Source organism: Lycium barbarum, chromosome 8 (assembly GCF_019175385.1).
Source record: "Lycium barbarum isolate Lr01 chromosome 8, ASM1917538v2, whole genome shotgun sequence".
Taxonomy (NCBI): domain Eukaryota; kingdom Viridiplantae; phylum Streptophyta; class Magnoliopsida; order Solanales; family Solanaceae; genus Lycium; species Lycium barbarum.
In genome coordinates, this window is record NC_083344.1 from 463,296 (window position 1) to 485,619 (window position 22,324).

The 22,324-nt window shown below is 33.5% G+C and overlaps 2 protein-coding genes across 4 annotated transcripts; one reads left to right on the plus strand and one right to left on the minus strand.

Annotated features, from left to right (window-relative positions):
• Positions 1-7,515: 7,515 nt before the first annotated feature.
• LOC132605578 (fumarate hydratase 1, mitochondrial) lies at positions 7,516-15,784 on the plus strand. 2 transcript variants are annotated; one of them, XM_060318709.1, is made up of 17 exons: positions 7,518-7,769; positions 10,051-10,168; positions 10,301-10,450; positions 11,392-11,502; positions 11,605-11,688; positions 12,971-13,069; positions 13,176-13,226; positions 13,322-13,371; positions 13,548-13,629; positions 13,741-13,835; positions 13,968-14,034; positions 14,143-14,193; positions 14,543-14,638; positions 14,797-14,895; positions 15,004-15,033; positions 15,186-15,251; positions 15,343-15,784. In XM_060318709.1, exons 1-17 carry the CDS (start codon positions 7,645-7,647, stop codon positions 15,427-15,429), a joined length of 1,461 nt encoding a protein of 486 aa, XP_060174692.1. In that variant the 5' UTR covers positions 7,518-7,644; the 3' UTR covers positions 15,430-15,784. The 2 variants fall into 2 exon arrangements, with proteins under 2 accessions (XP_060174693.1, XP_060174692.1); XM_060318710.1 differs by lacking the exons at positions 12,971-13,069; positions 13,176-13,226 and having other exon boundaries at positions 7,516-7,769.
• Positions 15,785-17,126: 1,342 nt separating this feature from the next.
• LOC132605579 (large ribosomal subunit protein eL19y) lies at positions 17,127-21,130 on the minus strand. 2 transcript variants are annotated; one of them, XM_060318713.1, is made up of 5 exons: positions 20,973-21,130; positions 18,540-18,662; positions 17,653-17,966; positions 17,415-17,470; positions 17,127-17,322 (listed from the first exon to the last, which is right to left on the minus strand). In XM_060318713.1, exons 1-5 carry the CDS (start codon positions 21,082-21,084, stop codon positions 17,298-17,300), a joined length of 630 nt encoding a protein of 209 aa, XP_060174696.1. In that variant the 5' UTR covers positions 21,085-21,130; the 3' UTR covers positions 17,127-17,297. The 2 variants fall into 2 exon arrangements, with proteins under 2 accessions (XP_060174696.1, XP_060174695.1); XM_060318712.1 differs by having other exon boundaries at positions 17,406-17,470.
• Positions 21,131-22,324: the final 1,194 nt, after the last annotated feature.

Sequence of the window (22,324 nt, forward strand, 5' to 3'; positions counted from 1 at the left end):
AATTACTAGTACTCACTAATAGGCATGACTTAAAGTCATAATACTCACTAATTAATCGTGATTATCGGTCATCCTCTCCTTGCTAGTTGCTGCGCAACAGTCAACAGTAGCGTGATTTGGTTTGTCAAACTTTTTTTTTTTTTTTTTTTTTTTTTAAATTTAAAAATTGAAGAGAATTGATTTAAATTAAAAGAATTTATGATACCATATCGTTTAATTTCTATATTAATCTCACTGATGATATTTTGGAGATGCTAGGCTGGCATAATTGAACTGCCAGATCATATGCTTACACCATATGCGGATCCACAAGGTGGGGAAATGTGGGTCCATTTAATTTTTTTTCTTTTATTTCAGAGTCACTAAATGATTCCTAGTTCAGTGATACCGGTAGTACATATTTCCTCCATTTTATTTTGTGTGTGACTCATACATAATCTAAGAAATAATAATAGACTCTTGAGTATCTATGACAACAAGCAATTAAATAACTTTTTTGTAAAAAAAATTATTTAAGTTTACCTAAGTATTAAATAAAATGTCTTTTATTTCCTCCTAATCGCTTTATGTGATATTTTTTTTAAATTGAGTGATCTTTTTGTTATAAAAGATAATTATTGACTTTTATAAAAATAAAAATAAAATTTGAATGATTATTTGGTTATAAAATTTTTTTTATTTTTTATAAAATGAAATTAAAAAGTTGAAATGATTTGGGCATGTAAATAGGAGAGCTACGGATGCCCCAGTTCGGAGGTCTGAAAGGTTGGCTTTGGATGGTTTCAAGAGAGGTAGAGGTAGGTTGAAAACATATTGAAGAGAGTTGATTAGGCAAGATATGACGCAAGTTCAGCTTATTTAGGACATGATCGTAGATAGGAGGTTGTGGAGAACACGCATTAGGGTAAAAGACTAGTTAGTAGTTGAGTGTTGCCCCGCGATTCCCCAGTAGTTGTAGTACTACACTTCAGTTTCTGTTATTATCTGCTGCTTCTCATACTTCGATTTTCGTAGTATTTTGTTGTAGCTACTACTAGTTTTTTCTGGAAATGCTTTGACATGCTTCATATAGTAGTTTGCCATGGTTTTTTCATTGTCGTTACTTCATTTTCAGACTGCTTTCATTTGCTTTTACTTTAGCTGAGGGTATATCGGAAACAACCTTTCTACCTCCAAAGCTAAGGGTAAAGTCTGCGTATATTCCACCCATCACAAACTTCACTTATAGAATTACACCTAATATGTTATTTTTTTTTGGTTGTTGTAAAATGATATTAAAATAGAATCTAATCCAGATTGATTTAAAATGAACATCGTATGGACTTGTGGCCTATAGGTTGTAGGGTATCCAATTATGGACTGCACACTTGTATTGCGCCCAATGGAAAAAGGATCCAACATTGAGGCTTACCTACCACATGATTGAATTTCTCTACCAATCAAAGTATCTTGTCTGGTCCTTTTTTCTCCCTTCTATCTTACCAGTGGGATGTAGCACGGGCCCAATGTCTTTGTTTGTACATTCTATTATATATTATAATGGATAGTTTAATATGTAAATACTTTATAAATAAAATAGCATAGAGATTTTTTTAAGTGAAAGAACTGTTTCAAATATAAGAAATTGTCACTATTTGTCTTTACAAGCCGGCACACTTTATTTATAATTATGTACACAAATTATTGAAACAAATTTCAGATTTATTAATCTAGCTGTCAATTCATATTTTGGCATCTACTGATACTAAAAGTGATTTGCTTTTCCCTCAAAATATTAGAAGTGATGCAAATTTGAGTTGTTTTACATTGGATAGCACATTTTTACTCAATTAATATTTTCAAATATTTTAATTATTGTACTCAATTTAGATACAATTACTTTATCAATATGTGTTTAAAATATTCAGAACTCTATCCAAGGCATCTTGTTGTAAGTTGTAAGTCTGTAACATGCTCCTCGGCCGAATAAAATTGGCAGTTTACTGTTACATATGTGGAATGAAAGACATTTTTATCCTCAATAAAAATATATCAATTTTGTGTTATGAAAATTGAGGAATTATTAATAGGAAGCGCATTTGAATTAGTTAGATTAGTAATTTTTTTGATACAGGTAGTTAAAAATCAAAAGAGAAAAGATTAGTAACTTGGATGTGGTTATTCTTTTACCTATCCCCACATGATTTCTAATTCGATAGTATTTACAACAACAACAACAACAGACGTAGTAGATTCTTACAAGTGGGGTTTGGGGAGGGTAGAGCATACGCAGACCTTATCCCTACTTTGAAAGGTAGAGAGGTTGTTTCCGATAGACTCTCGGCTTAGTAGAGCAATAATAAACTAGGCCAAATAGGAAAAAGAAAACAGTAACTACAACAAAACAGTATGCTAAGCGAAGAACAAGAAACAATAAATAATAACAGAAATTGAAGAACAAGAAACTACCGGAGATATACTATGACTACTAGTAAGGAATGATAAGCGAGACAACACTCTACTATCTACTAACTGTCTACTCTAATCTGTGTCCTTCACAACCTTATATCTAAGGTCATGTCATCGGCAAGCTGCAACTGTGCCAATCGCCATGTCCTGTCTAATCAGCTCTCCCCAGTACTTCTTCGACCTACCTCTACGTCTCCTGAAGCCATCCATAGCCAACATCTCACACTTCTCCACTGAGGCATCGGCTTATTTATTTATTTATTTATTTATTTATTTATTCAAGCTTACCAAATATTCAAACTCTATGATTAGACAATCAAGGGGTCATTTGTTAAACGGCATACGACAGGATATACCGGTATTAAATTTTTTGGTTAAATTTGTACCATGTTTGGTTTGAGTTATTAATTAGTCCCGGTATAAAATTATACCACAATCTTGGATAATATCATCCCATTTCCTAAGTGGTATAACTAATTCCAAGCACATACTTTGGATTATACATGGTATATCCCACCTTTAATCCAACGAACCAAACAAAGAATAAGTATTAAATAATCCAAAGGCTATTTAGTCTCAGGATTATAATCCCAGGACTACAATCGCAGCATAACTTTGTCCGCGTACCAAACAACCACTTAGCTTATTTGTAAAATAATCTGGTATTTGATATTCATTGGTTTTCTTAATTCCGATTCATGTTGCGTACAACCCATTAAGGAGATATGTTTTTTACCTGAAATTTTTTCATTTACGAAATTTAAATCTGAAAGCTCCAATTAAGTGTGAAGAGCTTCATTCATCTCATCATATTCCTGCACCCCGATGATAACAACCACTATGAGCCTATTTGGATGGGCTTATGCCTATAAGCTGCAAACAACTTATAAGCTAAAAAAAATAAGTTGGGTACTTTAACTTTTTTTTTTTTGTTTATAAGCTGTTTTCAGCTTATAAACTGCTTTAGATAAGCTAAGTCAAACGGGCCCAATTATTTTTTTGAACTTATTTTAAGCACAAAATGACTTTAAGCTGTTCAACCAAACATTCAAAAAAGCTGAAAACAGCTTATAAGCAACTTATAAGCCAATCCAAACGGGCTCTATGTCTTTTGTCTTTTTACCCCTTATTTCGATTCATATAGCTAGAAAATGTGCGCCATTTTTTGCCTTATTTAACTTGTTCTTTTAGGAAGAAACAAAAACAAGAATTCAATGGTTGAAAAACTACAAGTCAGAATTACGTATTTAATAAATTTTGAATCCATCAATCATTTGGAACATGTAGTATTTTTTTTTTTTTTATTTATAAAAAAAGTCTCTGACACGTTAGTATTTGAAAGGTGTGCCTAGACTTATATATAATGGTGCTTTTTGACAATTCGGATTGGGCTCATTAAAATTTGTTTCACTTTTCTCTCCAACCTATAGAAAAGTATTACAACTTCATGATCTCTACTTTGTGTTCTTGTTTGAACGGATTTTGTGGTTTAGACCGTGGAATTATATAGATTTTCATGATATATACCAAAAAAATTCATTAGTCGAGGGTTATATCTGGTATTATAAAATCGACGTTAATGAAAAATGGCATGAATGAGTCATTTTGTAACGGGCGATGGCATAAATGAGCCACTTCTGATAGTTTGATGACATAAATGAGCCAAGTTATTGATGAGTGACATAAATAAATCATTTGCGATAGTTCGATGACACATTTGAGCCTTTTTTATATCTGAATTGATATTTTTTTGATGGCATATTTGAGCCTTTTTCATATCTGAATTGATGTTTTTTCTCGAAAAAGTACTTTGTTTTCCTCAAGACTTCAAAAAGATTGATTGCTTTGTTCAGACTTTCCTTGTTCTTTCTTTCACATTTCGAATGAAAAAAATGAAAGAAATAGATCTAAAATAATAATTTAGACAGCGAAATCTAATAATGGCTATATAAAAAGAAATTATCAAATTAGAGAAGGAAGAGTTAGGAGTAGGGCTGTTCACAGTTTTGGTTAAAACCAAAATCAAACCGAAGATTTAACCAAACAGAATAAAAAGATCGACATTCGGTTTGGTTTGATTTGATTTGGTTTTAAATTTTAAAAACCGATAATATTTGGTTTGATTATGGTTCTATTAAAAAATAACCGAACCAAACCGATAAATTATATACATAAATTTTATAATTATTTATATGTATAATATTAGTTTTTCATAAATAATTATAAATATTTTATACCTTTTAATCATTAATTTGATTTTTGATCTACTTATTTCACATGATTGTTTAAGACCCATGTTTTTAAGAATATGTCCAAGCCCATGTCTTTTAAGTCTTTTAACTCTTTAAGTGTAAACCTATTAAAAGAAGCTCACGTTAGAGTCTGATGTCTTTAAATTAAATTTTTAGCCTTTCTTTGTCAGTCATTTGATTTTTTTTGATTTTTTTTTTGAATTATACCTTTCTTTTTTTCTTGTTTGAATGGGTCCTAAACTTCTAATATTTTTCATATAAAAAGGACAGAGGTTGTAGATTTAGAGGTTCTTATATAGAAGATACTTCAGTAACATCAGCATTTGCTGCAACTCAAGCACATAGTAATGTCCTAATACTTCTTCGTGGGTAATCTTCCTAAAAAGCAGAAAAGAACAACTTTGTGTAGTCGAGATCCTAGCCTCGAGGATAATGATAGAAAAACATCTGAAGTTTAGAATCATTACACAAAGTTTTTTTTAAGAAAATGGGAGAATTGAGGGCAAAATGCAAGTACTGCCACAAAGTTTGGGATCATTATACAAAGTTTTTTATTTCATATATTTTCATTTTAATTTTAGGTAGTCTATATGTTTAATTAATATGTATGTTTGTAACAACAACTAAAAGCTCTTATGCTCTACTTTATTTTCAGGTATGCGTATTAAGATGACAAAAATGGTGTAGCCACTACTAAGTTAGTTTTTAGCTCTATATGTAATAGTTTAGCCACTACTCATGTATGATTTGGTTATGGTTTTAATCAATAACCGACCCAAACCGAACCATAAACACCCCTAGTTAGGAGGCTTTAAGAAATCACTCATAAGCTCATAAAAATACAATAGTATCCATATTTATAAGGGCAAAGGTACAAATATATTCCTCAATTTTGATAAAATAGAAAACAGCTTAAATTAAGTTAAAAAGTGGTTAAAATAAGCCAAAATCAAAAAGTTGCTCAACCCAATATTTTTTTTTAACTTAAAGTCATTTTGGTTTGACTAGCAACTTTATCCTTTTATCCCTTATATTTTTTGTTAATTCCAATATTACCCTTACCTCTAAAAATTCTTTAAGCACTTTTATCCAAACACGTAACTGCTTATTTATAACATAACTTTCAGCACTTAAAAAAAGCCATCTTTTTCAGATAATCCAAACGGGCTCTTAGAGTAGATTTATCCCTCATTAAAAAATAATGCATATATACCCCTGTAGTTAAAAAGTGATTAAAACAAGTCAAAAGTCATGACCCGAATCCCATATTTAATAGTTAAAGATTTGAATGATTAAGATTCATATTTAAAAAATAAATAATAAATAGACTTAATGACGGAGATTTAATTGATTAAGATAAACCAAAATGATGATTTAAGTAGGGCAATTGGTGCGAATGCCCTTCAAATGCGCTGGTCTTTAATTTTTGCCCCTGTAATGCGTGGTCTTTAATATTTGCCCTTCTGAGCTAAAAGATAATAAGAAAAAGATGTTACTATCCCTACCCATAACATATAAAAACCTGAAAGTCTGTAACGAACTCCAAACATCCAATTAAACCTATCAATCATTCCAACAACAAACCTTTCAATCATTCCATCGTTCCAACATTTCACCGGAGAAATCTCCATTGATTTTGCTGCTACAACGTCGGAAAAGGTAAATACATAATATATAGCGTTTCAATTGAACGTAATTCAACTCAATTTGATGCTTTATTAAGTTTAGATTTGTTAATATTTGAAAATAACAACAAATCATCTTCCATGAACTAAACAACTGATATTCAGTTGAGATTCAACATTGCGAATCATAATTTTACTCAACAACATAGAATTGATCAAAATTATTGCTTTGTTCTGATTTTGATTAGTTTATACGTTCCATTTGATTAGTATACAATGCTCAATGACTTAGACTTGAAATTACAGTAACTTCAGTTGACAAAAAATAATCAGGCAAAATTCTGAACAAGTATGCCGGAGGAGGCAGAAGTTCGCCTTGCAAAAGAACAAAGTATGCCGTTAGAGTCAAACTTTCATTTTCATAAGCAAAACATCAAGTATACAAGTGTTAAGAACTAGAAAAGTATGCCGGAGGAGGCAGAAGTTTACTTTACAAAAGAACAAAGTATGCTGTTAGAGGCAACTTTCATTTTCATAAGCAAAATAAAAAAGTACACAAGTGTTAAGAATTAGACAAGTCTGCCGGAGGAGGCAGAAGTTCACTTTACAAAAGAACAAAGTATGCTATTAGAGGCAAACTTTCATTTTCATGAGCAAAATAAAAATTTACGTAAGTCTTAAGAACTAGAAAAATCAGTAAGTAAACTTCAAAGATTCGACAAAGAGAAAACCAAAACGCATATCAAAATCAACTAAAACATATTACGTCATTCATAATACGACATTCAAAAAATCAAAATATATATATGGGGAATGAAACTAAAGTTCAAAAAATCATACAGACACTTTAACAAAACACTATAATTTTAAATAAAAAAGGATCAATTAAATATAAAAAATGATGAAGACAAAGATATCAATTCAACAAATAACAATTTAACATAAAAACAAATATTGAAATGAACAAAAGATCCAAATTCGTACCTAAATTTTAGAACAGATAAGACAGACACAAAACAGAAGAGGAACGAAGAAGCAAAAAAAGAAAAAAAAAGGGCAAATGATGAAATAGAAAGAATTTTAATAAGGTAAGGATAATTTCGTCAAAAATTTTTCATTAAATAGGTGACAGAGGCAAAAATTAAAGAAGACATAAATGAGAGGCAAAATATAAAGGGCAGCTCAAAAGAAAGGCACTCCGCGCATAAAAAAGATTTAAGTACAAAAAAAAAATATTAGGATTTGCAACCTCAGGAAGATAAATTTGACCAATTAATGCTCATTTCCTTTGATCTAATCAAACACACCCAAAAAGAGCTATGTCGATGCTCATAGCATCTCGTCGATTATCATCAACGAATTCATTACGTTATGCGAAATTTTTCTCAACTTCTTTCAGAGAAGAAAGAGATACTTTCGGTCCCATTTTAGTTCCTGAGGACAAGTTCGTCATTTCACTCTCCTTTTTACTCTCTTTTCTTTGTTGATTAGAGTTATTAAGGTATTAATAATGCAGCAATTAGTTATTAGTGTTAAGGTATATATGTAAATATATATTCTGCTATTGTTTTAGTATTGTATATATTTTAGTATTGTATATATTTAGTTACCTATTTAGTAGCCCTAGATTAATGATTAATAGAATATTTTTCTCAATGTTTTCCATTCAAGACCTAGAATATATACAGTATGCATTTCTATAATTAGGCTTAATCTAGGGCTACTAAATAGGTAATTAAATATATACAATACTAAAAACAATAACAGAATATATATTTACATATATAGCTTAACAATTAGGGAATCTATGTACATTATTTTACGTAGGGATTAATTATGCAGGATTTAGTTATTTATGTATTATAGCCTGTTTGGCCAAGCTTATTAAGTGCTAATTTAAAAAAGGTAAGGTGTTTGACCAAGTTTTTGTGAGAAAATAAGTATTTTTGTGGAGTAAGTAGAAGCAGTTTTTCAGAAGGTAAAAAAATATAGCTTTTGATCAATTTTTTTTTAAAAAAATATACTTAGAAACACTTTTTAAAAGCTTGGTCAAACACTAATAGCTGCTTGAAATTGTTTTTTAAATTATTTGGCCAAACACAAACTGTTTTTTTGTGGAAAGTGCTTTTGGAAAAAAGTACTTTTCAAAATAAGCTAATTTTAAAAGCTTGTCCAAACAGACTATTAGTACCCTACATAAAATAATATATATATTTTCTCATAACTTATATAGTATTAGTTATGCGGGATTTCTAAATTACAAACCAAAAGTTATTTATACATACTCTAACCAGCTACCAAACATAGTATAATTTATGCAAGATTTAATACCTGCATAACTTTGATAGTTAAGATGTGTTTTTGATCATTATCTCATAATTAAACTATTTAAATGTACTCCCTTTATCCCAATTTGATTAAGCTTTTGTTTTTGGTTATTGAGAGTTAATTTGAGGTGAGACTAGACATGATTACAGTGTCAAAATGGAAATAATTTAGATATAGGCTTGTTGTTTCGAGAGAATGGAATCATAGATGAAGATGTTACTTATAGGATTAAAACCGGATGGTTGAAATGGAGAAGTGCTTTCGGGGCGTTATGTGATAGAAGATGTCTACCAAATTGGAAGGTAAGTCCTACATAACAACTATAAGACCGGAAATGTTATATGATGGTGAATATTGGGCTGCTAAAATCCAACATATCCACAAGATGAGTGTTGCAGAGATGCGGATGCCAAGATGGATGTGCGATCATATCAGATTAGGTAGGATTAAAAATGACCACATTCGCCAGAAGGTTCAAGTAGCATGCATTGAGGATAAAATGCGAGAAGCTGTTGGAGATGGTTTGGACATGTTATGCTTCGACCGTACATATGAAAATTAACCAAGTACTATTAAATAGGAAGGCTAGATGCCACTTGTAGTGGTGTCTTGCAGAACCTCAGCATTATCTCCAGCTTTCAAAACCTCAAAGCAATTTAGTGTGACAAATGAGAGATCAACCCTCCTTGTTACAACTTTAGTTTATATGGTGTGAAAGGAAGGTTAGTTATTTAGGGATGATGAGTATTCTTGATGATGCTAAAAAAGAGTGCAACAATTTGTATAGAAAATTTGAGCTCCGATACCAATTACTTGATGTAGCACCACCAGGAGGGACGGAGAATTGGGAGAAGAACAGAGAAAGAGAGAAAAAGTAAGAGAGGGTATCAAACTCATAAAATGTTATTCATCAACTAATGTATCTAACAATGTATAAAGAGGGTCCTATTTATAGCCTTGGAGAAGGTAGAGTCCTTAAACAATGTAAACTTTATCTCTAACTAAGAGTGAAAGGTAAAACCAAATAAATGATAAAAGATAAAATCAACAAAAACTAATAATAATGATGTGAATAATCTAGATAACCATAGAGTGAAAATATATTCTAAAAGATGATATCCTAATTTATTAAAATAAAATACTAATTTTTTTTTTTTAGATAAGGTAAAAGAAAAAGGGGGTGGGTGATTCAGGTAAATCAGGAGCACTGCAGTCTTTACAGTTTAATGTCTTTGTGATTTTCCGTGGTCTTTCCTTATATTTGGTGTTGATAAGCCAAAAACTGATAGTTTCTGATAGTTCAGTCGATTTTGAAATTCTTTCTTTCGGTAAGTGTAGTGTGATATTTTTGCTCCTTTTATCCATATTGACTTGGGCTCGATTTGGCTCACGTTCAGGTTATGGGGGGCACAAACCCAAAGATCCCTGCAAAACTTTGAAATTGGAGGTGAGCGTGAAAGGATGCCTGAACCAATCGTACGTGCATTTGGTATTCTTAAAAAGTGTGCTGCCAAGGTTCGTACTACTATACGCTAGACAAGGTCAACTTTATCTCTAATGTTATATGCATTTTTTGGTGTCGCTGTGGTAATGCTTTACATGCAGTTTTTTGGTCTTGTCATCTTATGGTTATTGCCTCCATTGCAGGTGAACATGGAGTATGGCCTTGACCCATCTATAGGGAAAGCGGTAATGCAAGCTGCCCAGGAAGTAGCAGAAGGAAAATTGAATGACCATTTTCCTTTGGTGGTTTGGCAGACTGGTAGTGGAACTCAAAGCAACATGAATGCAAATGAGGTAATCACAAGTTCATGAACTTGAAGTTGAAGGTCCATTCGGGGTCTGCTAATTGCTTGAAGAGGTTTCTGTCAGTTACTTCCTCTGTCCCAATTTACGTGACATTATTCCCTTTTTGGCATCTCTATTAGTAAGTTATTCGTCTTTCATGGAAAATAGTATGATATAATAGTGAGCAAATCGTATAATTCGTTTTTGGTGTCAATTGGTCCATCTGTCTGTAGTTGGCACACATCAGTTGTTGGAATTAGAAAAATATGGCCTGGATCTTGAACAAGGGGATTATAGCCGATTGTGTGTATAGATGAGAGTGTCTGCCTTTTGGTGCATGCTAGAAGCATATTTAATCTTTTATTGTAGGTGTAGTCATCTCCAGATGATAGATTTCAAGACATTTAAAATATCCAAAGCTGTACAGTCATTTCTTTAGCTTTATGAAATGTATTGGACCTTGTTGGATGTCACTTTGAGGAGATTTACCTAGATGAAGAATAAATAAATTGTGTGGATTCTGGCTCTCAATTTTGAGGAGATTTATTTTACCTAAATGAACCGCTGCTCTGGTCGATTGCAGCACCAGTTATTGGAAGCATGTGGATTCTGGCTCTCATTTTTTTTTTTAGTTTATTGACTGTTGAGCTCTTTGTTTAGAGCTTCAAGCTATGACAGAAAAGATCTCTTTTTATTTATATTTTTAATATGTAACACTGCAAGTGCAAGATATTACTTTGTTCAAAGTTTGGCTAATCTTCAAGATAATTTCATTGATAGTGCTGAATGCATCGGATTCTACATGCATTGGGTGCTTTGTATGTTTGAAGGTAGCTAGCATTTTTCAGATTGTGACGGCTTGTAAGACGTTTGTATTATAAGAATGTTGAGGAAGTCGGCAATATTGTGAGAGTATTTTGTTGACTTATGTGCTGCAAGGATCTTTTCAGGTTATTGCAAACAGAGCAGCTGAAATTCTCGGCCATAAGCGGGGCGAAAAGCATGTGCACCCAAACGACCATGTGAACAGATCACAATCTTCAAATGACACATTTCCTACTGTGAGTTTCCTCCTTTAGATTACTTGTTTGCAAGATATATTGTTATGTTTCTAATTCTCCTTTCAAACTTATGCTGGGTTCTTAGCAATGGTTATTTTGTAGGTGATGCATATTGCTGCTGCTATGGAGATAAATAAAAGATTAGTACCAAACTTAAAACAGTTGCATACTTCACTACACTCGAAGGTTGATTTTTTTTTCTTCACTCGCAAAGAATTGGGACGAATGTTTACCTTTTCTTTTAGCAGCTGGGTCCATTGGTGTTTAGCATTTTATCCAGCACTATGTGGTTTTGTAGCATGCAATTGTCAATTGTGCTTTCTTGTTTACCTTGATGGCTGATTCTAGTGATTTCTTGTAGGGCCACTATGTATACTGTGTGGTGAGCAGGCTACGTCCTGCTCTTAGTTGTACCCATCTACTTGGTTCCTAATGCATAAAAGGGCAAACCACATTCCCTCAAACTTTCATTAATTTACAAATTTATAGGGGCAATAGGGAAAAATGAATTTTGTTCAGTTATGATGAAGAAGAATTAAGAAAAATCAAAATGAACTGTTCTGCTCAGTTTGAACAATAGACTTAGGTCCATTGACAGCTTTTGGTCATTTTGCCCAACTACTAATTCTAAAGACTAAAGCAACCCAAACACTGTTGTTACTCAGAACCATTTTACAAAAGCTGTTTTTCAGAATAACCAAAACCAATTCAAATACCAAAAGAGTTTGTTAGATGAAAGTCTCTCCTCTCATTCTCATGTATCCTTGTTCATTTGTTCTTTGTAAAATTTATACTTTCTCCTACCATACATGGCTACAGTAACATGTATAAACCAGCTGAAAAATGCTGCTTGATATTTTGGAAAATCTTCCAAGAGACCACGAGGATTGAGTTATCTCCCTTTGCAAATGTTGAGGCAAATAAAAGTTTTGTGCTATATGGAGAATTTCCTATGGTTTGTATTATGTGCTTGCCTTTTTTTTTCTTCTTAATCTAACAAACAAGGATGTGTCTGTGCTGTAACAAACAAGGATATGGAAATATAGTGGTTGTTCTCCAACATTTATACTAATGTCCCAACTCAACTTTAGAATGAAAGGTGTTTGTATGGTGCCACACTAATTTTTGTCTTGAATGCATTTCCTACTACCATGAGTGACTCAGTCTGATATTTTCATAACAAAAAGCGGCTCTTCCCCATAGCAGAAAATGATTAAGGCAGAAGCTGTTCTGATTTTCTATATTGGCAGTTATTTATTAAAGCAAAGAAATTAAAATAAACTGGTCCTACCGTTCCATAGTTGCTTGGTCTTTTGGGAGATCTATCATCTTGGAATGGGGCACGGAATTAACCAACTCATCAGACTTTTCGCGTCTATACCATCACTTTCAGTTGTTTTTTTATTTGTCACACTGGGTACTATTTCCTTTGCAACTAAAACATTTTACTCCTGATTAATTTTACCAGTCAGCTGAATTCAAGGACATTATTAAGATTGGCCGAACCCACACACAAGATGCAACACCTTTGACTCTCGGACAAGAATTTAGTGGCTACACAACTCAAGTAAATCTCTACTGAACTTCAATTTACTAAATGCAAAAGTTGCTGTTTTACGTAGATAAAAGGGTGTTAGTTTCGGATCATTGTTAATGAAGCATTGCCATTGTAGGTGAAATATGGTATTGATCGAGTCTTGTGCACTCTTCCACGCATGTATCAGGTTCTCGTTCAAACTTGGCTTTCCCTACTTTTATTTCTACGATTTCCTTGCTTCCCCTTTTCTGGTTCTTACTGATTGCATCTTCACTTGAGCAGCTTGCACAAGGAGGCACAGCAGTTGGAACAGGATTGAACACAAAAAAGGGGTAAGTATTCCCACATTCAGGTTCAGATGTTTGTTATTTTCAACACAGAAGTTCTAGCATTGGTTTTGTGAAGGCAGCTAACATCCAGCAATGCAATCCCTTCAGTTGGTTTTTGTTAAAGTTTCGATTGTGCTATATGTTTTCAGTTGTGGTTATGTTTTATTCTTCCTTCACAGGTTTGATATAAAAATTGCAGCAGCAGTGGCAGAGGAAACAAATTTGCCTTTTGTAACAGCTGAAAACAAGTTTGAAGCATTGGTAATCACTGCTTTGTGAAGTGCTTTTTTTATGATTCCTTTTTAATTTTTATAGCATATGGTGGCTATCACCAACAAAAGTTTAATGGTCCGCTGATATTTGCGCTGGCAGGCTGCTCATGATGCATTTGTTGAAACCAGTGGAGCCTTAAATACGGTGGCTGCTTCTCTCATGAAGATTGGGAATGATATACGCTTCTTAGGAAGGTATGTGTTTTGGGCTTCTCCTGTATGTTGCTCTTTTTCTTTTTGCTTTTCTTTTGTCTTTTTTTTGTTGGAGATTTCGAAGCATCTTAGGAAGATGTGTTTTTTCTTGGATTTATATCTTTCCTCATACAGTGGTCCACGCTGCGGTCTTGGCGAACTCATTCTTCCTGAAAATGAACCTGGAAGCAGTATTATGCCTGTAATCTTACTAGCCTTACATTTGTTTGAGTTAATTCTTATGTATCGTCTAGTCTTTGATTAACCCTTCTGAATAAATCTTACAACACATGATTTTTACTCATTTCAGGGCAAGGTGAACCCTACTCAGTGTGAGGCGCTTACAATGGTCTGTGCTCAGGTAACAGTTCTACTTTAGATCGATATAATCAAATTTAAGGTCTGCATACATTCTACCCTCCCAAGACCCCATTTTGTGAGATTTCACTGGGTATGATGGTGCTGGTGTTGTTGATGAAGTCGGATATTTTGACTGGTCTAATATGCTTGTCCAAAGTCATAGCACCCTGAGGCTCGGCACATGAGATTGACTTGGATCAATGCTAGAATAGTTTATTTGCATGTTTAATAGTTGAATCTTTTAAACAAGGTAGGGGTAAGGTCTGCGTACACTATACCCTCCCCAGACACCACTTGTGGGATCACACTGGGTATGTTGTTGTAATAGTTGAATCTTTCATCACCTGCAGGTTATGGGAAATCATGTAGCTGTTACAGTTGGTGGATCAAACGGTCATTTTGAGTTGAACGTGTTCAAGCCTATGATTGCCAATGCTCTCCTTCATGTACGTCTACTTTTTCATTTTGTTGTTCATTAATGTTCTCCCTTGGGAGACTAGGTGAGCATATTCAAGTATGCTTAACGTATTGTGTTCTACCACTGCTTTTCTTACTTCCCCACTGAAGCCAGCTTTTCATTTTTGTCATATTATTGTCATGCCAGTCGGTGAGATTGCTAGGGGATGCATCTGCTTCTTTTGAAAAGAATTGCGTAAGAGGAATTCAAGCCAATAGAGAGAGGATCGCAAAATTATTGCACGAGGTCAGTAGATGTAAAACCGTTGAACAAATTTTGATTTTCCTTCAATCCTTTCTATTTCATTTGTTCTAACTTTTGATCCTGTTGATCTCATTTCCTCCATTTTGCCAGTCGCTCATGCTCGTCACATGTTTGAACCCAGTAAGTATCTGTCAACACTTCCAAAAGTTCATTTTCAATACTATACTGTTCCCACACTTTTAAGGCTATGCTAAAAAATCTTTGCTTCTTTACATGTTTTTGTATTGAATCTATTTTGCTGATTCTGTGATACCTGCTACTGTTTATTTCAGAAAATCGGTTATGACAATGCTGCAGCAGTTGCCAAGAAAGCTCACAAAGAGGGAACCAGTCTAAAGGTAAGTTACTAAACGCGCAATTATTGTAAAACAATCTTCACTTTGGTGTTAAAACATTGAGAGAATTTGACACAATGGTTTGAATTTACAGGAAGCTGCCCTTAATCTTAATGTCCTCACAGGTGATGAGTTCGATAAACTCGTAGTTCCTGAGAAAATGATTGGTCCTACTGACTGATTAACGCCAGTAGTTTCTAAAAATAGAGATGACCAAGAGGATTTGAACTATTATTTTTTTCTTCAAAATCAAAACAGGAAAATAAAGATTTCATGAAATTCTTGAGGTTTTCATTCCCCCCACCCAAAAAAAGAAGAAAGAATTGGAAGTGGGCAAGCCTCCATTTTGTAATGAAACATTGAGCAATAGCAGCAGACTAAATAATGAATGGACTCAAAAAAAAAAAAAAAATGAATGGATTCACTTATTTACCATTGTACTAAACTTGATATAATGGTTGCTGCAACTGAAAAAATGTGATCGTTACTTCCTTCAGGATTGAGGCGCAGTTGATTGATTTTTCTCTTTGCTCGTACTTGGAGGCGCATAATCTTTACTTTCTCCATTTCTTGTTTTCTTAATTTACTGATATATCATTACATTTTCATCTTGCATTAGTCTACACTAACTAGGCTTAAATCTCAAACAAGTCCGGATCAGCTAAATGAATCCTCACTGATCATATACTCTATTTAAACTCCATTTTAATAAACTATTATTACATATATTAAAAACAATAAAAAGTACTATAGAAGTTCAGTAGTCCGCCTCTATATTTTCCGTTGTTTTGCTAAGTTTAGAGAGGGAGAAGTAGAGATAATTCTGTCTAGCAATCTAATGCTCTTTCTGCCTGATGACCTTGATTGGATTAAGGATTAATTAGCATGAAAGAAACGATAAAAAAGCATTACAAAGGACGATGTTACTTCCATTTACGCAACAGAACTTTGAATATGTGAAGCTAAATTGAGAAATGTGATCAATTGGAGCTTTTCTTGTTTGTACTCATTACGCCTTCTTGTTTCTTCCGCTGAATTAGGTATGCCTTTTAAGTTGTTTTAATAACAATAACTCATATCAAAATAATGATGAGTGCTACTAGTATGAGAATCTCAATGACTACTAGAAATATAGAACCTAAAATAAACATAGTGACATAAGTAGAAATAATCCACACTAATTGGTCGCCTACATAAATCTGTTTATTGGAATGTGCTCCATAACGAAGTCTGCATGTCTGACGAAAACCAAAGAAGGAAGAGAGAACAACTACGCAAATCCTAGAAAGTTGCAGGCCCCTTTGCCTCAACACTCCTATTGTTAAAGATCTAAACGTTTGAAAGCCTTATCCACGACCTATAATGATTTAACATTATTGTCGCATATCAAAATTTTGCGAGTACATAAGACACTAGTGCATTAAAATGTTTTGAAAAAGTTGAGAAGTCCATGTAAATAAAAATCATTTAAAGGATTACTCTCTCGCATGAGTGCAGGCCCTCCGCACTCACTATCAGTGTAGCGCACAAGTTACTGACTACATTTTGGAAGTACTAAAAGTTACAAGTCACTTCAACAACTGAACATAATTAAGAATTGCAAAAATGCAAGACATAATCAGGCAAACAAGCTTTATCTCTAATATTCTAAAGGCTTTTGTCCTACTGACAAACAAGAAACGTGAATTTAAAATGCCCCAACCACAATCACAGCAAATGATTCTCGTTCAGAAAAGGTCAGTAACTTCCATTGAACTAGCCAAAAAGCAGAAATGCAAGGTGAAGAATTCAATCCCAAAAATCTGCTTAAACCACTAAATTCCATCCAACGCAAAATGACTAAGGTGAACATATAATTAAAACGTATGGGCAAAAGTATTACTGAGAAACAAGGTATCAAAACTTTAAACCATCTTCCAAATTCATACAAGTAAAATTGTCTTCCAAAGTTAAAAGACCAAAAAGGGAACGGATCAAACATACTAAACTGCCATACTAACAAGGACAAAAAGTAGGCATAGCGCCAACCCTCATTGCAAACCATCATGCTCACTTCTTTGATTTCTTAGATACCCTGCAAGGACATGTTCTCATCAAATGCTGTTCTAACAAGGATATAGAGAAACTAGAAGTAATAAATTTGCAGATGGGACTTACTGGGCTGGCTGGGCTGGGGGAGCAGCAGCGGCAGGTGCTGCAGGTTGTACTTGCCCTCCTGGTCCCTGAGAATCGGAACAGAAAAGATGAGCTCAAATTGTAAGCAGATCATATTTAAAAGAGGATAAAATTCCATAATCACATGCAACATGTCCTAAAACCATAAAACTTGGAGGAGCAGAGCACAGAAAATAAGTATAGTATCCTCAAGTGTCAATGTCAATTAATTTGAGCTTCAAATGATCACCTGAGCCAAACGCTCCTCCCTCCTAGCAAACTTCCTTTCCCTGCTTGCCTTGTTCTTTGCCCTCCTGGCCTCAAATTGGTCGGACAAGGTCTTTTCTCTGGCCTTCTCAGCCTTTGTTTTGTGGATATTTTCCATCAGCACACGCTTGTTCTTGAAAACATTACCCTTGACCTTCATATACATGTCATGGTACATGTGCCTGTCAATCTTCTTTGATTCACGGTACTTGCGAAGCAAGCGCCTAAGGACTCTCATTCTCCTCATCCAAAGTATCTTGGTAGGCAGTCTAGCCTCCCTGGTACCCTTGCGCTTACCTAAAAAAGGAAAAGATACCAGGTAATTGAGCAATTTCACCAGCAATAATTCATCAGACATTACAAAACAGGAGAAATGGCATTGTTCAAGCACAGTTATGTAAGAGACGAATAATATCTTTAATACCAAACAACCAAAAAGGTGGCTCTATTGACCTTATCTTCTTTAGGTGTGGAGTACCAAAAAAAACAATTTAATTGGTCAAAAGATCAAGTGACACTATACTCAAACAAAACATGCTAGTACTAAAGAACTTACCATAAAAAACAATAATAATAATATCAGAACTCCCTCAATCTTATTTTAATTGGCCTAGCTGCTCTCTATAGCCAACAACATTCGTCTCCAAATTCCACCTCCTAATAATATTCTTCTTTATTCTGCTTGAGCCTTGAAATATTGGTCATTAATAGTGTTCTACAAATAGCTTATAATTTTGTAACTATTAATTTTTAAAAAAAAAACAATGTCCAATGTTAGAAGGAAAATTTATTCAGCCAACCCAAAAGAACTGAACTAAGTCATGTAAAATAAGAGTGCATCTACAATCCACTGTCAAGACTAGGAGGTACCGTATCCAGAGTGACGGCCTTTCCTCTTGGCCTCCTTCATTCTGCGAGCACGAGATCTAGAGTGAATTTTGGTTGGTTTCCTGATGATGAAACCATCCTTGACCAATTTTCTGATGTTTTGACCTGCACCAAATGCCGTTGAAGGGAATTAGAGCCAATTGTTTAGAAACTATGACAGTTAATAGGTGTTGAAATATATGGGAACCAATTTGGCTAGTTGCAGCTACATGTTCTAGTTTTGCAAGATTGGGTAATCATTAATATTATATGTTAACCAAACATTAGACAAAGAAGCAAATAACTGGAAAGCAGCTCAATCACATTTCCATTTTACAGCCTAACAACTCTTGATTGAGGCATATTAAACAAGCAAATAATCGACAACTGCAGCAAAAATACCTTGCCGCATACCCTCTATGCATTAACGGTGTATAATCTTTTTACACAAAAAGATCACTTAGCAAAATTGCATGTAATTCTATTTAATTGCATCATTCGGTAACCCTATAAAAAAAAGGGTAAGTAACCTGTGATCACTGTTAAAATCCACTGATGGCTCAAAATAGTCATTACACTCAAGAGCTCAATCATATTTCCATCTCACAACCTAATGACTCTTGATTAAGCCACATCACACAAGCAATATAACTTGCCGCATAACCTATCCACACCTGCAAATTATTTCAATCCACTACACCTCTAGTTGTAATCAGCTATTCAAATTATCCATCTCTTCAGATTTCAGAAAACTCAGCATAATTAGATTACTCTTATCGGTTAACCCTACAGCAACCATCCTCGTTAATCAAGCTTAAGAGAACCAGCTATGTTCCTATGCTCAAATGTAAGAATCATCACTCGAAACTGTCATTGTTTAACATGTAAATAACAAAACATTAATATGCTAGTCTCGTGAATGTTACATAAAGAGTATACTTCATTAACGGAAGTCTAAAGTTGATCAAATTCCAAACCTACAGTCAGGGGCGGAGCCAGGCCTTCGGGTGTGGGTTCGGCCGAACCCAGTAGCTTTTATCCGAACCATATATATTTCATATTTGTATTAAAATTTTTGTCAAATATGTACAAATTATTAATTAAGAACCCAGTAACTTTAAAGAATTAGAACCCTGAACCCACAAGCTTCGAATCCTGGCTCCGCCTCTACGACCATAGAAGCAATCAGCTTATGAATCTTCTACCCCTTCTGTTCTAAAAAAAAAATATAAACATAATTGGATTACTCGTACCGATTAACCCTACACCAACTATCCTTCTTAAAACAAGCTTACGAGACCCAACTATGTTGCATATGCTCAAATCTAAGAATCATCACTCTAAAATGTCATCGCTTACATGTGTATACCAAAACATTATTGTGCTGGTCTCGTAAACGTTATATACTTCGTCGATAAAAAGTGCACCCTCTATTTCAATTTATGTGAGCCTATTTTCTTTTTAGTCCGTGCCAAAATGAATGACCTCTTTCCTCATTTGGAAACAAATTCACTTTATGAAATGATTTACAGCCACACAAATATTCAATACTTATTTTGAACCACAAGTTTCAAAAGTCTTCACTCTTTTTTAAATGTCGTGCTCAGTCAAATAGGTTCACATAAATTGAAACTAAGGGAGTAGTATAAAGTTGACAAAAATTCAAACCTAAATCGCCTCTACGTTATTACAAAAATAAAAATAAAAGTAGAAGCTACTACATACGAACTAGAAATTAAATAGATCGCATAAACGTAAAGTCTAAAATTGATCAAATTTCAACACTAAAACGTGTCTACGTTTAATATTAGTAACAATACAGGTTTCATTATACATACTAACTATAGATTAAATAGATTGAATAAAACAAACTACATACGAACAAGAGATTACAGTAAAATCACAGTAAAACAAAAAAAAATACAGTAAAATCTACCTACTACTTATGAGCGATAGATTAAATATAGATTGAATAAAATAAACTACATACGAACAAGAGAAAATACAGTAGTAAAATCACAGTAAAACATAAAAAAATACAGTAAAATCTACCTACTACTTATGAACGATAGATTAAATAAAACAAACTACATACGAACAATAGATTACAGTAAAATCACAGTAAAACATAAAAAAAATACAGTAAAATCTACCTACTACTTATGAACGATAGATTAAATAAAATAAACTACATACGAACAAGAGAAAATACAGTAGTAAAATCACAGTAAAACATAAAAAATACAGTAAAATCTACATACTACTTATGAACGATAGATTAAATATAGATTGAATAAAATAAACTACATACGAACAAGATATTACAGTAGTAAAATCACAGTAAAACAAAAAAAATACAGTAAAATCTACCTACTACTTATGAACGATAGATTGAATAAACATAAATATATAAATTGAGAAAAGACGAAAACATACGAGAATTGGCCATGGAGATTTCGTTGCCTTCATTAGGATCTAACCAAACTTTGCCTCTTCCACATTTTAGTACACTTGCGGCTAACCGCTTTTGAAGCTTCAACGACACCATTTTTTTCTGATTTCGTTAAGCTGCGGCGAAACTAAGGAGGAGAAATGAGCTCCAATGGAGATATGAGCTTTTTATACTAGGGTTTTGCAAAGGGTCTTATTTGTCTTTTTATTCTTGGGAACAGATGGGCGTCGAAACTATTGGCCCATTTTGAAAACTGCCTTTGTTTGCGCCAATGGGCCTCTTAGTGGTTATGAAGATTGGATGGGCTTATTTACGCAAATATTTTTAGGCTGTTTATAGCGAATGATTGTTATATGGGTAAATACATAAAAACTCCCCAGCGTATAGCCAGATTAATTATGACGCACTCAACCTTTGCGGACGACCTATTACCCCCAGTCTTAATTTTTCAGTATTTTAGTACCATTTTTGACTGACGTGGCAAAAAAAAAATATGGCGAGTCACTGACAGTGACGTGGCAGTGACGTCAGTCAGAAAATGGTACTAAAATACTGAAAAATTAAGACTGGTGGGTAATAGGTCGCCCGCAAAGGTTGTGGCGTCATAATTAATCTGGCTATACGTTGTGGGGGTTTTTATGTATTATTCCATTGTTATATACATGTAACAACATTGATATTTAAATAATATTTAGTTGTTTTAGGCAAGAAAGATGGATAAAATCTAGTTTTTCATTTTTAATTGTCAGATCCTAAGCTTAATCACACTTTGTATAACGGAAGAAAATCTTTTAATGATAATATAATATTCTTTGTCTTAAATAGTGTACTAAAGAATCAAAATATTTGGTCAAAATCTCTAGACTTGTTATTGGTGATTTTAGAGATTTTATTTCTATAAAAATGATTAATTATTATATTACAAAAAAAAAAGATAGTCGTCATAGAGGGGTAATTCAACAAAGAGCTTACTGTTATAAAGATAGTTATTGTTGTTATAAGTAAAAAAATTGTTATAAGAAATTGGTTCCGAGAAAAATAATAAAATTTTCTTTTAGTAAAATTTGAAACAAACATTACCATTTCATTTGATAAATGGATGTGACCTACCAGCTGCATGGATGCAAAAATTGTAGGAGTATCATTAATTTTCCTCACACCTCCACCTTAGCTTTTGTATCATCAAACATAGCCTGATTAATGTTTTTTTTTGCCAAATTCATCGATAAATATCTGTGGTCATCCATTTCTTTCACTTGAGCATCCAAAGTGGCTCTTGTTCCGTTTAGACACTTCAAGTGAGTCATTTCTATTCCACTTAGATATTTTTTGCACC

What these genes read in the sequence shown, in the direction of transcription:
- LOC132605578 (XM_060318709.1), top strand. Translation starts at nt 7,645, where the DNA reads ATGTCGATGCTCATAGCATCTCGTCGATTATCATCAACGAATTCATTA. An exon ending in GATATACGCTTCTTAGGAAG is followed by an intron (nt 13,836 to 13,967) that starts GTATGTGTTTTG and finishes TTCCTCATACAG; the next exon opens with TGGTCCACGCTGCGGTCTTG. An exon ending in TCGCAAAATTATTGCACGAG is followed by an intron (nt 14,896 to 15,003) that starts GTCAGTAGATGT and finishes CCATTTTGCCAG; the next exon opens with TCGCTCATGCTCGTCACATG.
- LOC132605579 (XM_060318712.1), bottom strand. Translation starts at nt 21,084, where the DNA reads ATGGTGTCGTTGAAGCTTCAAAAGCGGTTAGCCGCAAGTGTACTAAAA. An exon ending in AATCTCCATGGCCAATTCTC is followed by an intron (nt 18,663 to 20,972) that starts GTATGTTTTCGT and finishes CATTTGGTGCAG; the next exon opens with GTCAAAACATCAGAAAATTG. An exon ending in AGGCCGTCACTCTGGATACG is followed by an intron (nt 17,967 to 18,539) that starts GTACCTCCTAGT and finishes TTCCTTTTTTAG; the next exon opens with GTAAGCGCAAGGGTACCAGG.